Source organism: Biomphalaria glabrata, chromosome 2 (assembly GCF_947242115.1).
Source record: "Biomphalaria glabrata chromosome 2, xgBioGlab47.1, whole genome shotgun sequence".
Classification (NCBI taxonomy): domain Eukaryota; kingdom Metazoa; phylum Mollusca; class Gastropoda; family Planorbidae; genus Biomphalaria; species Biomphalaria glabrata.
Genome location: NC_074712.1, coordinates 3,888,537 through 3,901,296, shown reverse-complemented (window position 1 = coordinate 3,901,296; position 12,760 = coordinate 3,888,537). Strand labels below are relative to the sequence as shown.

The following is a 12,760-nucleotide window of genomic DNA, read 5'->3' as shown; positions in this document are numbered from 1 at the left end:
ACAAGAAAGTCGAGTACAACATATAAGGAGTCGAGTATAATATACCGTTGAAGTGGAATATAAAATAGAGAGTCGATTATAACAAAGTGTCGAATAGAGTGCTGACTGGGTCAAGCCAATCATACAGGGATTGAAATATAACGAAAAATAAGTCGACTATTTTTTGTATCTCTTTGTTTGAAGGTCAAAATGTAAAGGGGAAGAGTAAGAGAAAAGTCCCCTCGAGGGGAAAGCTCGGAAAAAAGTTAGAAATGGATACATCCTGGCGTCCATTGCTCCAAAAAAAGGCGGGAATAAGTTGACACGAGAATGAGATTCCAACAATCTTAAGAACCAATCCCCGTGTACAGAATGATGCTGATAAGCAAAGCAGCATGTTCTGTTTGGATTAGCAGACACCAAGCAAGAAGCACGAGCTCGTGACATAATTGGCGGGAAAGTGTGGCATCTAAAAAAGGCAAACAATAATAAAAGATCATGTGACTGATGGATTGTGGCAAGCTTGTCACTTGTCAATTAAAAAACAACAACACACACATACAGAAAGATTCCAATGTTACATTTGAAAGTACGCCAACTTTTTCATTTTAAAAATGCCGCGAAAAAAAAAAAGTCTGTGCAACCGTTACAAAATTGAACATAAAACGAAGAAAGAGGACAGTCACTCGTTAGACGAGGGCAGTTTAATCAAAAAACTAAAAGGGGGAGAGAACTTTTAGATGCAAGAACAAAATTGGACAGGTCAAGCACCATCAAGCGAAATGTGTTACACGAAAGGAGAAACGAAAACCAAACTGAAGGTCAGTGTCCTACAAACCGCAGCCTACCGCCTGGGTTGAGATGAAAATGTCGTTGAAGTGGCACCACCCATGCACCACGAGGCGTTGTGGGAACACTGCTAATAAATTATGCACGTGATTTTTACATAATGAATTCTTTTGTTTAAAAAGGTCATAAGCATTCAAACACCACATTAGAAACAAAAATCAACAACATAAAGCATACTTTTGCCCTAAAGATAGACAATACTGATACATGGAACTTTCACTATACCAGACTATATAGTACTATAAAGATAAGCTCTGTAAAAGGTACACGTCTCACTTCTGAATGTTACTCGTGGTTTTGTTAAACGCAGACAGAACGAGGAAAAGAATCCAAGGGTTAGTTCAGCCAAAGTTGAAAGAGTCCGGAATAAAACTAGCACAACAGTTAAACGAGCAACCAACTCAAATTACAGCTTTAATTTAAACATACAAAACACACACACACACAACAAAGTTATTTTAAGGTCTTGAAATTAAACCATTTCTCTAATCTGTAACATAATATTAATTCATTTCTTAATGATTCAAAAAAAAATCAATTTCCCCTAAGAAATAAATGCAAACACCAGCAGTGTGACAAGTCAAAAACTCGCTGTCAGAGTCACTCTAAATTATCACAGCATTAATTATTATTTTTCATTATTTATTTATTTTATGTTAATTATTTCTCCATCCTACCCCTAAATTCTCCACCCGCCCCACCTTTTCCTCTATACCAGGCTAGACTCAGTCCACCACCTTGGAGAAAACTAGGCCAGTCCTTTCATTTATCTGCCCTTGATCGGGGAAAGATAATCACACTATCTCTTTTGTCTTACCCGCCGGATGTCTGAAGGACGGTCGCGGTTGACCCCACCTTGGTTTGAATGCAAGCTAATCCTTCTCCCCCCCCCCCCCATCTCTCACGTCTCTCTTTGATCTAAGAGATTACCCTGGTCAACGCACCGCGTGATATTCCAAGGTGCGGCTCCCACCTCGAGTCAAATCCACCCACGTGTAAGATAAATCTTAGCCTAGGACACTTCCTGCTTCCTCTCGCATTTTCCAGGCCTATATAAAGTAGATCCAAATAAAATCAGACTCTTTCATTCTCATTCGAGCTGAGCTATCGAGTCTGGACTATATCATTTATTCTCCCTCCTAGAGGAATACCTGGTGGTAAGCCGAACTTAATCATAAGTTCCATCTTAATTACTTTTGTGCTATTTCCATTGGATTTTATCATGTGTATTTTGCTTAGTTCATTTATATTTAATTAGTGCATTGTGTATTTCTCACTGGCGTAAGTAGAAAACATAAACATGTCCTATGTATTTATTTATGTATTGCATTAATCTATTAATGCTACGTTGCTCAATTGATCGTTGATGCAACCATGTATATATTTGTACATCTTAGTCTACTTCCTTTATCTCGGTTGACCGCCTTGATAATTTTACTAGCGCACTGATACTGCGTTTAGAGAAGATATATGAATTCTCTCCCCTTTACTCATTTTACTCTAAGGAGAATTGCGCCGCTTGAAGGGACATTCAAGCACGCTCCATTGTTCTCGACCCACGGTCATATGCAAACAAAGCGTCTCGGTCACTGACCACCGCCCAACTCACCCCCCCCCTTTTCTTTCACTATCCACCTGTGGTGTTTATTTGAGATTATTATTTCCCCTGCTATGTACATTTTTATATTATTACTTTCCCTTTTATGTACATTTTATATTGCTACTATCAGCCATCTATTATTCCAAACCCCATTTGTCATCTTCTCCCAATTATGCTCTAAAGCAATTTTACCAATCTGACGAATGCACCTCAGTCGAGGGCATCGATAAGATGCATGAGAGACATGTCCTAACTTGTCTTTGTTTATCCGCAGCCTCCCTCAGGTGTCTGCCTATCTATGCGCTGAGTGCTATTCAGCACTGCCCTAGCTCACTGACCTGCCTATTTATCGGATCACTTACCTGCCTATTTGCCTACTGGCCTATTTAGGTGCTTAGTGCCATTCAGCACTGTATTTGCTATCAAGAATCACCTATTGCCTAGTTATTGGATCAACGATCTATTTACCGGCAGTTGTGCTTAGTGCTATTCAGCGCTGCATTTGCCTACTGAGATCTACTCAACTCTACTACTTGGCGCTATCGGCATTGCCCGCCTATTCGACAGCCCACCTGTCATCTTATTAGGTGCGACGTCCCTATGGGCTCAGGTCTGTGTGAGACGTCATATCTACGCCAACCCTCTGCAACTCACTGGACATATCCTGTCAACTACGCTGCCCACGGCAGATCCGCTCTGCCCGCAGTAACCTTGTGCCCACGGTAGCCGGCCACCCGCCCTACTGTGCCCACTACAGATAATAGATTTTGGGGATTGAGACTCCACAAGAACTATATCGCCGGCGTCCCTCTATCCGCTAGAGCGCCACCTCCAGCTGCAGGACCTCAAGCCAGGACACAGCCAGCTGCGACATCAACAGGAATACCAGCTAAGTCAGAGGACAAAGTGACATACTCTCTTATTATGTGCAAGAGTGATGATTAAATATAGGATATACTAGAGATAGATGCAAACCCTCCCCCTTTTATTATTATATGTATATTTATGTAAATAAATATCCTTTATTTTAACTTTTGTATCTATCTTTCATTGCTTTGTCTCGTTGCGTGTCTGCTCCCGATTCACATGCTGATAAGTGGGGGTGTGATTGCTTTCAAAAATAATCATCCCCTAGACATAAAACGTGCCAAACACACGTCACATTTCCCCACCTGTCACAAGCAGAAACTATAAAATTTGCAATCTATCAAAAAAAAAAGAAGAGACATCTCTATTAAAAGCAATGAATTTTGACGAACCAATTAATTTGAAGTTGTTTACATCTTAGCCAGGAATAACAAGTTGTATAAAGTCTGAAAACACTGCCGTTAATTGTCAATTATCCAGTTAAAAAAAAACAACTTCCATTCTATCGAACTCGCCTTAAGAAAGCCAAGAGTCCACAAACAACTTTAAATCTAAATATAGAACAAGGGCAGTCAACGGAATGAACAGTTTAGTAGATACCTTGCACACGTCAGCTCTTAGGTTAAAAGCCCTCACCTTGGCATCGGTGTGTCCGGTGCTGTAGCCTCGCCCACTGTCGCTGCTGGCGGCGCTGTTGCGGTTGCTGTGTCCGGGGCTGTCCTTGGCTGGGCTGGCACCCCTCATGTCTGCCCCCACCCCTCCGTGGGCAGGCAGGGCAGTGGGGGCGGCAGGCCACTCCCCATGCTGTGGGTGGTGTTGAATGTGATAAGGGGGGTGCTGCTGCTGATGGTGGTACTCCTGAATGGGCCCGTTGCCGTTGCTGGCGTAGAAGTGTTGATTGCTGCCGTTGGGGGCGATCACCGTGGGGCCGAAAGCAAAGGGTGATTTGCCAAACTGCAGAAAAAAAAAAGACTATGGTAATAAAGAGTTTTAAACTACTGGCGATAATCAATCTAAAGCATACGTATACTTTCCCTTTGTCATAAAAGCCAATCTATTTATAGTTATATAGAGTAAAATTTTAATGGTCAAGGTAAAAAAAGGTCAAATAAAAAACAAATTTCAATTAAACTCGGTTAAGATTTGAACCACTGCTGACCTGTGAGTTCTATAACCAAAGTATTCTACTATTCAGCCGATATTCCTTTTTATGTATTTAAAAAAAAATATCTAAAGTACAATTTTAGCACAAGGTCTATTGTGTTGAGACTCACTGAATCAACAGGTAGGATGACGCAGTCACGATACCATCAACTGACACCTGTGATATTTTCACCTACCGGAATCAATACAGGTGTGTCATTTCCTGCTAATCACGAAAAGACTCAACGACTCAAGAACTTTCTAGTGATATCGTGTTTGTAACCATATTAATTACTTAGACCTTATAATACATATATTGAACTTCAAAATGGTTTGATATACACAGGGCCGGATTTAAGTAAGTGGAGCCCTCTACACTTTTTCAAACCTTTAATAGAAATTCACTTTTTAATAATAATACTTTTATCTAACAGCATGCATATTTTAGAAAGAAATAGAGAACTGGCAAATTTAATATAATTTTTTTTCTTTAAAAAAAAATAATTAAATATTCCTTAGTTCAAACAACTATTTTTGAGTTTGTAATGCCTTGGGTTTAAGGACTCGGTGAATCCGGAGCTGGCTTTAGGTTATATTACGAGCACGCTACAAGCGGACATTTCTTAACCACGAGAGTGTTGCCAACTGTAAGACGTATTGTTGGTAAAAATGCGAAAAAACAACAAAATATATATATATCTATATCTATACTATAAAGTAGAAAGTAAGGCGTACGTACGTATGTATGTATGTATGTATGTATGTATGTATGTCCGAGTATAGAAATCAAAACCGTTTCATCGATCTTGATAAAACTTGGAAGACATGTTCCTTGGGTAACAACTTAGACCGTAGTGTATGTATTGTAGCCCTAGAACTTAAGACCCTCAAAAAAAAAAAAAGTTGCCCAACTCTATGAAAGCATTATAACTTCATCGATCTAGGCCATATTTACATGAGAAAAGATCGAAAGGATCTAGATTTAGTTTTAAGAACTACACTTTGCGCAGATAGTTTTTACTTTGACACATGAAAATACAAAAGATAGTCTATTGATTTAATTACGTAATAAAATTAACCTTCAATTTTGTGTTTCAAAAGCATTTTTACATAAATTCGTTCCATATATCTGTGAATTCAGACTTACTTTATAATCACATTCATTTAACAAATCGGGTAAACCCGTTTTAGTTGTACTTTATATCATATTCATCTATCGCTTCTTTCGTTTTTAATAGATATTGTTACGTATTTCTGATTTTCTGGCTAAATGTACTAGGCACACAAATAAAAGAAACACTGCAAAGAACTTGACGACTCAACTTTCAGCTTTAAATAACTTTATTGAATTATAACTATAACAATTCGTCACTGTAACATGTAGCGTATACGTCTTACATCGACTGTATCGACTGTAACGGCTCAAGTCCACTCTCTTCTACTGTCTCGCACAGTAGAGAACAGTGTCGACGACTGTACTGACCCTTTTCACATGAACATCTCTGGTTTATAAAGAGCCCCTAATCGCTTGTCTATTGTTGCAAAAACACTGCTAGTACCCTCTGGAACAACATGGGAGGAAACATCACATCCTGTTGTTGTTTATACATGTCGATTCCAGAGTATGCCTGCTGCAGTGTCATCTCGCCGAGGTCACACGTAGTGACCTCTAACTGTCACTGTTCATTTGTCACAATGCCCCCCTTCGTAAATCTGTTCGTCCTCTGGAACAACACGTGAGGCACGTCCCATCCTGTCTTTGTTTACATGCATAGATTCCAGATAACACTCGGTGCTGTGTCATCTCGCCGGGGTCACACATAGTGACCTCTACCTGTCACTGTTCATTCGTAACACTGCCCCCTTCTTAGATCTGTTCGTCCCGAACAGATTCTATTTCACCACGGTACTGATGGAGTCGGTCAACGTGGACAACCTTCAGCTTGGACCGTGGACTTTTCTGTATCCGGTAGACCACGTCGTTTATTCTTTTTACGACACGGTATGGACCTTCCCAGTCTCTTTGGAGTTTCGGGGATCTGCCTTTTCGTCTCTGTGGGTTATAGAGCCACACTAGATCATTCTCATGGAACCCCGACGTATTGGCCCGTTTGTCATACCTCGTTTTCATCAGGTCACTGTTGGTCTTGATGTTTCTGCGGGCCAATACATGAGCATTCTCCAATCGTCTTCGGAGATTGGTGACATATTCAGTTGAAGACACTGGCGTATCTCTCGGAATCCCAAATAACAGGTCACATGGTAGACGAAGCTCACGACCAAATAACATCTTCGCTGGGGTATATCCTGTGGTGCTATGAACGGATCCTCTGTATGACATGAGGAACATGGGGATATGGCTGTCCCAGTCGTCTTGTCGGTCATCAGTAACCTTAGACAGATGTTGTTCTAGGGTTCTGTTGAATCGCTCCACCATCCCATCAGATTGCGGATGGAGAGCTGTCGTGTGAGTCTTTTCGATGCCAAGTGTCTTGCACATCTCCTGGAAAACTTTGGACTCGAAGTTCCTGCCCTGGTCCCCTGGTCAGAGTGCAACTCATTAGGTACACCAAAGCGACTGATCCAGTTATCCACGAGTGTTTCGGCCACTGTGATAGCTTCTTGATTTGGTATGGCATAAGCTTCTGGCCATTTGCTGAAATAGTCCATGACTACCAAGATGTATTTGTTTCCTTTCTTGGTTTCAGGAAATGGGCCTGCTACATCTATTGCGATCCTCTCAAATGGAACACCAATATTATACTGTTGCAAAAGACCCCTAGTTTTGCGTCGAGGGCCTTTTGCTGCCGCACATATGTCGCACCTTCGACACCATTCCTCTACATCCTCTCTATATCTGAACCAGTAGAACCGCTGACGAACCTTTTCCAGAGTCTTATTGACACCAAGATGAGATCAGCTAGCGCCATTATGCATCTCTTTCAGTACTTCAGCAACTCTCACCTTCGGTAACATCAGCTGAAGGCGATTGGATGTTCCATCAGCAGATTCCCAAACTCTTTTGATGACACCATTGACTAACGTCAGCGAGTCCCACTGAGCCCAGTACGCCTTGGTGGCTACCCCCTTCTCAGAGATGTCTTTCCAATCTGGCCGTTGTCCATCTTCTTTCCATAGAAGAATGGGAGCCAGATCTTCATCTTGCATTTGGTCCTCTCGAATCCTTTTATCACACCAGGGTCCGGAAACATCTACTCCGAGCCGAAGACAATTGACAGCTACCTCCTTTTCTTCAGCCCTCTTGCAGTGCTTACATTCTGCTTTGCAGGGTCGTCGAGACAGTGCATCAGCATTTTGGTGAATTTGCCCTTTTCGGTGCTTAGTTTCAAATTCATAGGTTTGAAGACGTTCGATCCACCTTGCCACCTGACCTTCAGGGCTCTTAAACGAAAGCAACCATTGCAGAGCTGCGTGATCTGACCTTAAGATAAATTTCTGCCCGTATAGGTACTTGTGGAAATGTTTTATTGCATCCACAGCAGCCAGCAATTCACGTCTCGTCACACAGTAGTTCCTTTCAGCTCTCGATAGGCTTCGACTGAAGTATGCGATGACTCGTTCAGTTTCATCCACCTTTTGGGACAAGACTGCGCCTATTCCAGTGTTGCTTGCATCTGTGTCGAGTATGAATGTCTTCCCTGGAATGGGGTAGGCCAATACTGGTGATGAGGATAGTGTGTTTTTCAGCCTCTCGAAAGCTTCTTGACATTCAGATGTCCAAATAAATGGCCTCTTTTGCTCTGTCAGTTGATGAAGGACCTTACAGATGTTTGAGAAATTTGGCACGAAACGTCGGTAGTATGTACAGAGTCCCAAGAAACTTCTCAGCTCATGGATATTACTTGGCGTAGGCCATCGTTTCACTGCCTCAACTTTGTCAGGGTCAGTGCTGACTCCGTCATTTGACACAATGTGACCAAGGTACTTAACGTTTTTCCTGAATAAGGAACACTTCTTTGGGCTGAGTCTCATTCCCGCACTTCTTATCCGTTGAAATACTTCCTTCAGATTTGCAAGGTGCTCTTCAAACGTTTTGCCAATGACCCAATGACAATAATGTCATCAAGGTAAACAAGGCATGTAGTCCAATGAAGTCCTCGTAAAACCCTCTCCATCAATCGTTCAAAGGTGGCTGGTGCGTTGCAGAGACCGAATGGCATCACAGTAAATTGCCAGAGGCCATTGCCAGCAGAGAAGGCGGTTTTCTCTCTATCATTGGGATGCATTTCAACTTGCCAATACCCACTCTTTAGGTCGAGAGTAGAAAATACCTGGGACCCTGCAAGCGTGTCCAAAGTATCGTCGATTCTAGGAAGTGGATAACTATCTTTATGTGTGACTTCATTCAGAGCTCTGTAATCTACACAAAATCGCATAGATCCATCCTTCTTCTTTACTAAGACAATAGGCGAACACCAAGGACTATTTGAGGGCTCAATGATTCCTTGCTGCGTCATGCCCTCTATCATGTCCATAGCTTCTTGTTGCTTTGCTAGCGGCAAGCGACGTGGTGGCTGTCGAATCGGTCTGGTGTTTCCAGTGTCTATTCGATGTTGTACCATGTTTGTCCGTCCGCAGTCTGTTTCATCAGATGGCAGAATATCTTCAAACTCAATGATCAACTGTTCCGCTTTGCTGAACTGCTCATCTGATAAATTCACTTTCATTTCTGTCAGGAGCTTGGTAATTTGTGGATTGAAAGGTTTGGTGGAATTAACGATCGTGATATCATTATTACAGTTTCTTATCAGGTCAAGAGTATTACATATTGCGATGGGGCTGTCTTTCTCTAGATGTCTCTCCTGTAGGCCGAGGTTCATGATTCTGACGGGCACCTTTTGATCTTTTCCGACAAGGACCAATGTTTTTCCTACTGCCATTCCGCTGTTGTCATTTTCAATGCCTTCCACTATCGCCGTCATCGTTGCAGTTTGACCATGCTCTAACTTTCCCCAGATAATTGCTTCAGACTGAGCTGGCAAACTTGTATCTTCTGTTAAAAGGATTCTTCTTATTTGACCATTCTCTTCATCTTCATCCCCGAGCAAGGGAATCTCAACATCACCACATTTCAAAGTACCACCTCCGATGTTCAGAGAGAATTCACATTTCTGCATAAAATCGAGCCCAATAATACAGTCATCCGTAATGTTAGCGATCAGAAATTCATGTATAAATGACTGATGCCCGAGCTCAAAGTTTATATTTGTCAGTCCATGTATAGGCATCATCTCTCCACTGGCCGTCTTCAAGGAGTAAGAGTTCACTCTCTTGATTTCGTTCTTTTTGACAATGTCTGGACGAATGACTGAACGTGAGGCACCAGTATCTAGAAGAAAACGGTAATTTCGAGATCCAATTCTACCATTGATGTACAGACTTTTATTCTTCCCTAACACAGCGACTGGAATTATAGTTGCAGGGGCTGTCATGTTCTTGATCGCCGATTTTTGCCCCATAAAACCGGCGAAAGTTAGTTTCCCTGGTAAACATGAGCACCTGACCTTGCATCTGTCTCCGGTCTGTGCTGATACTCTGTTTGTCGGGGAAATCTTCTCGTGCAGTTCCTTTGTAGATGGCCAGGTTCTCCACAATTCCAACAACGTACACTGGTTCTATTCTGTCCTTCTTGCTTCTTATTTGGTCTGCGTTCTTCTAGCACTTCAGTTACCCTTCTGAGAAGTTGTGTAAGATCTTCTTCTTGGACTTCCAGCATACGCCCATGATGGATATTCTTAGAGGCGTCTTTGGCGGCTTCATAGGAGAGGGCGTAGACCAGAGCTTCGCTGGATTTGCGCTTACCACTGATTCTTATTGCCTTCTTCAGTTCTGGATCTCGAATAGCATCAATGAATGCATCAGTGATAATGACGTCCAGAAAGTCTTGTGCTGCTGTTGGATATGCCAAATGAGCAAGACGTTCTATGTCCGCCTCTAGCTCTTGCAAGGTTTCACCGGAGCGTTGTTGTCGGGTTTTCAACTGAACTCTATAAACTTCTTGTAAATGTTCGTCTCCGTAACGGAGCTCCATAGCCTTAACAATGGCAGCGTAATCTTGTTGATTTGTTATTGACTGAAGCAGTTCTGCTGCCTTCCCTCTTAAAGCTAACACCAGAGCAGTCGCTTTCTCTTCTTCAGTGTTCCAGTTATTAACCTTGGCCGCTGCCTCAAACTGTCTTTTGTAAACAGTCCATGAGATGGATCCATCAAACACAGGCGGCTTTATCTTCCCAGAGATTTCGGGCACTAATGTTTTTGTTCTAGTACCCCGTTCCTTACTCAGTTGTTCTTGGACATGAGTCCTTATCTCTTCCATTTCTTTTTCCACAGTGTTGACTCTCTGGTCAATCTTCTCGTTCATAGAGCTCATCAGTTCATTTACGTTTTCATTCATGGCGTTTATTTTCTTGAGGCTCTCCTTCATTAAGTCCATCTGGCCCTGCATGTTACTCAGGACCTCTGTCATATCTGGGTTTAATTCAAATATGTATTCATCTGGATCTTGATCTTCCTCAATAAGGGCCTGTCTTAGGCGTTCTGTTAGTGTTTCTTTGTTACCATTGAGCTGCAGACCTCTCTCACGAAGTTCTTGCCTTAATTCTTTGACCAACAGCTGGTTAAGTAGTTTCCTCGAAGACATTTCAGCCAGAAAACATCCCACTTCTGACACCAATTGTTACGTATTTCTGATTTTCTGGCTAAATGTACTAGGCACACAAATAAAAGAAACACTGCAAAGAACTTGACGACTCAACTTTCAGCTTTAAATAACTTTATTGAATTATAACTATAACAATTCGTCACTGTAACATGTAGCGTATACGTCTTACATCGACTGTATCGACTGTAACGGCTCAAGTCCACTCTCTTCTACTGTCTCGCACAGTAGAGAACAGTGTCGACGACTGTACTGACCCTTTTCACATGAACATCTCTGGTTTATAAAGAGTCCCTAATCGCTTGTCTATTGTTGCAAAAACACTGCTAGTACCCTCTGGAACAACATGGGAGGAAACATCACATCCTGTTGTTGTTTATACATGTCGATTCCAGAGTATGCCTGCTGCAGTGTCATCTCGCCGAGGTCACACGTAGTGACCTCTAACTGTCACTGTTCATTTGTCACAATGCCCCCCTTCGTAAATCTGTTCGTCCTCTGGAACAACACGTGAGGCACGTCCCATCCTGTCTTTGTTTACATGCATAGATTCCAGATAACACTCGGTGCTGTGTCATCTCGCCGGGGTCACACATAGTGACCTCTACCTGTCACTGTTCATTCGTAACAATATGAATGTAACGGCTTCGGGTAAACTCATTATCGCAAAACTAATTTTATTTTCGTAGCGAAAGAGAAAAACTTGAAAGGATCATTAGCTATGTTTAACATACATCTAAATTCTAAATCCAATCCACTAGTTTGGTAAACACAAACTAAGGCCCGCAGGCCGCGGGTAATGTCAGGCTAGCATATATATATATTATTTATTTGCAACAATAAACGTGCAAGTTTCTGACCCGTAAAAATCTCAATCGGCAGTAGCCCCGCCTGCTCTCCCCCAAATCCGGCCCTGGATATATACATAATAGAACCAAATAAGAGTAGGCTTTAACTCTCCTTACAACCGGCCTTAATTTTGTGATCAACATCGTAAGACTGAAATAGATGTTCTCAATAGGTACAGGCACCAGAAACCTGTAGGATGATCTACTTGTCTACAGCAGAGATAGTTAAGCCCAGTGGACAAGCAGTAGCCTTTAAAGATGTTGCTGTAGGTTGTAAGCAAGACTCTCCAAAAAGCCACACCGTATTTCTTGTTAGGGCTACTCTAATTTAACTCCTTCTGTCCTATATTCTACTATATTTTAACTCCTTCTGTCCTATATTCTACTATTTTAACTCCTTCTGTCCTATATACTATTATTTTAACTCCTTCTGTCCTATATTCTTTCTATATTTTAACTCCTTCTGTCCTATATTCTATTATTTTAACTCCTTCTGTCCTATATTCTATTATTTTAACTCCTTCTGTCCTATATTCTATTTTAACGTTCAGTGCTATTCAGTCGACACACACACAAAGAGAGAGAGAGAGAGAGAGAGAAAAGACGTACTTAGAACAAACTCTTGAGATTGATGCCATTACTTAGTAAAAGCACAGAAGACGTGAACAGGATTATTTGAAATACGAGCGCAAATCGAGGGCTACATTGTTTTTTTTTAAAAGACGTGGTTAAAAAGAAAACATAATTACATAGGTTTAAAAACAACAAAATCTCGAGGGTTCTTCCCCCATCACC

The 12,760-nt window shown here is 41.7% G+C and overlaps 1 protein-coding gene across 6 annotated transcripts in view; it reads right to left on the bottom strand.

Annotated features, from left to right (window-relative positions):
* LOC106057959 (caskin-2-like) overlaps positions 1-12,760 on the bottom strand; it is a 258,135-nt gene that overhangs the window by 21,792 nt on the left and 223,583 nt on the right. For all 6 annotated transcript variants that reach the window (XM_056018782.1, XM_056018783.1, XM_056018784.1 and 3 more), the window contains one exon: positions 3,932-4,249. In XM_056018782.1, the coding sequence (XP_055874757.1) occupies positions 3,932-4,249 (318 nt within the window). The remainder of the gene's footprint in view (positions 1-3,931; positions 4,250-12,760) is intronic.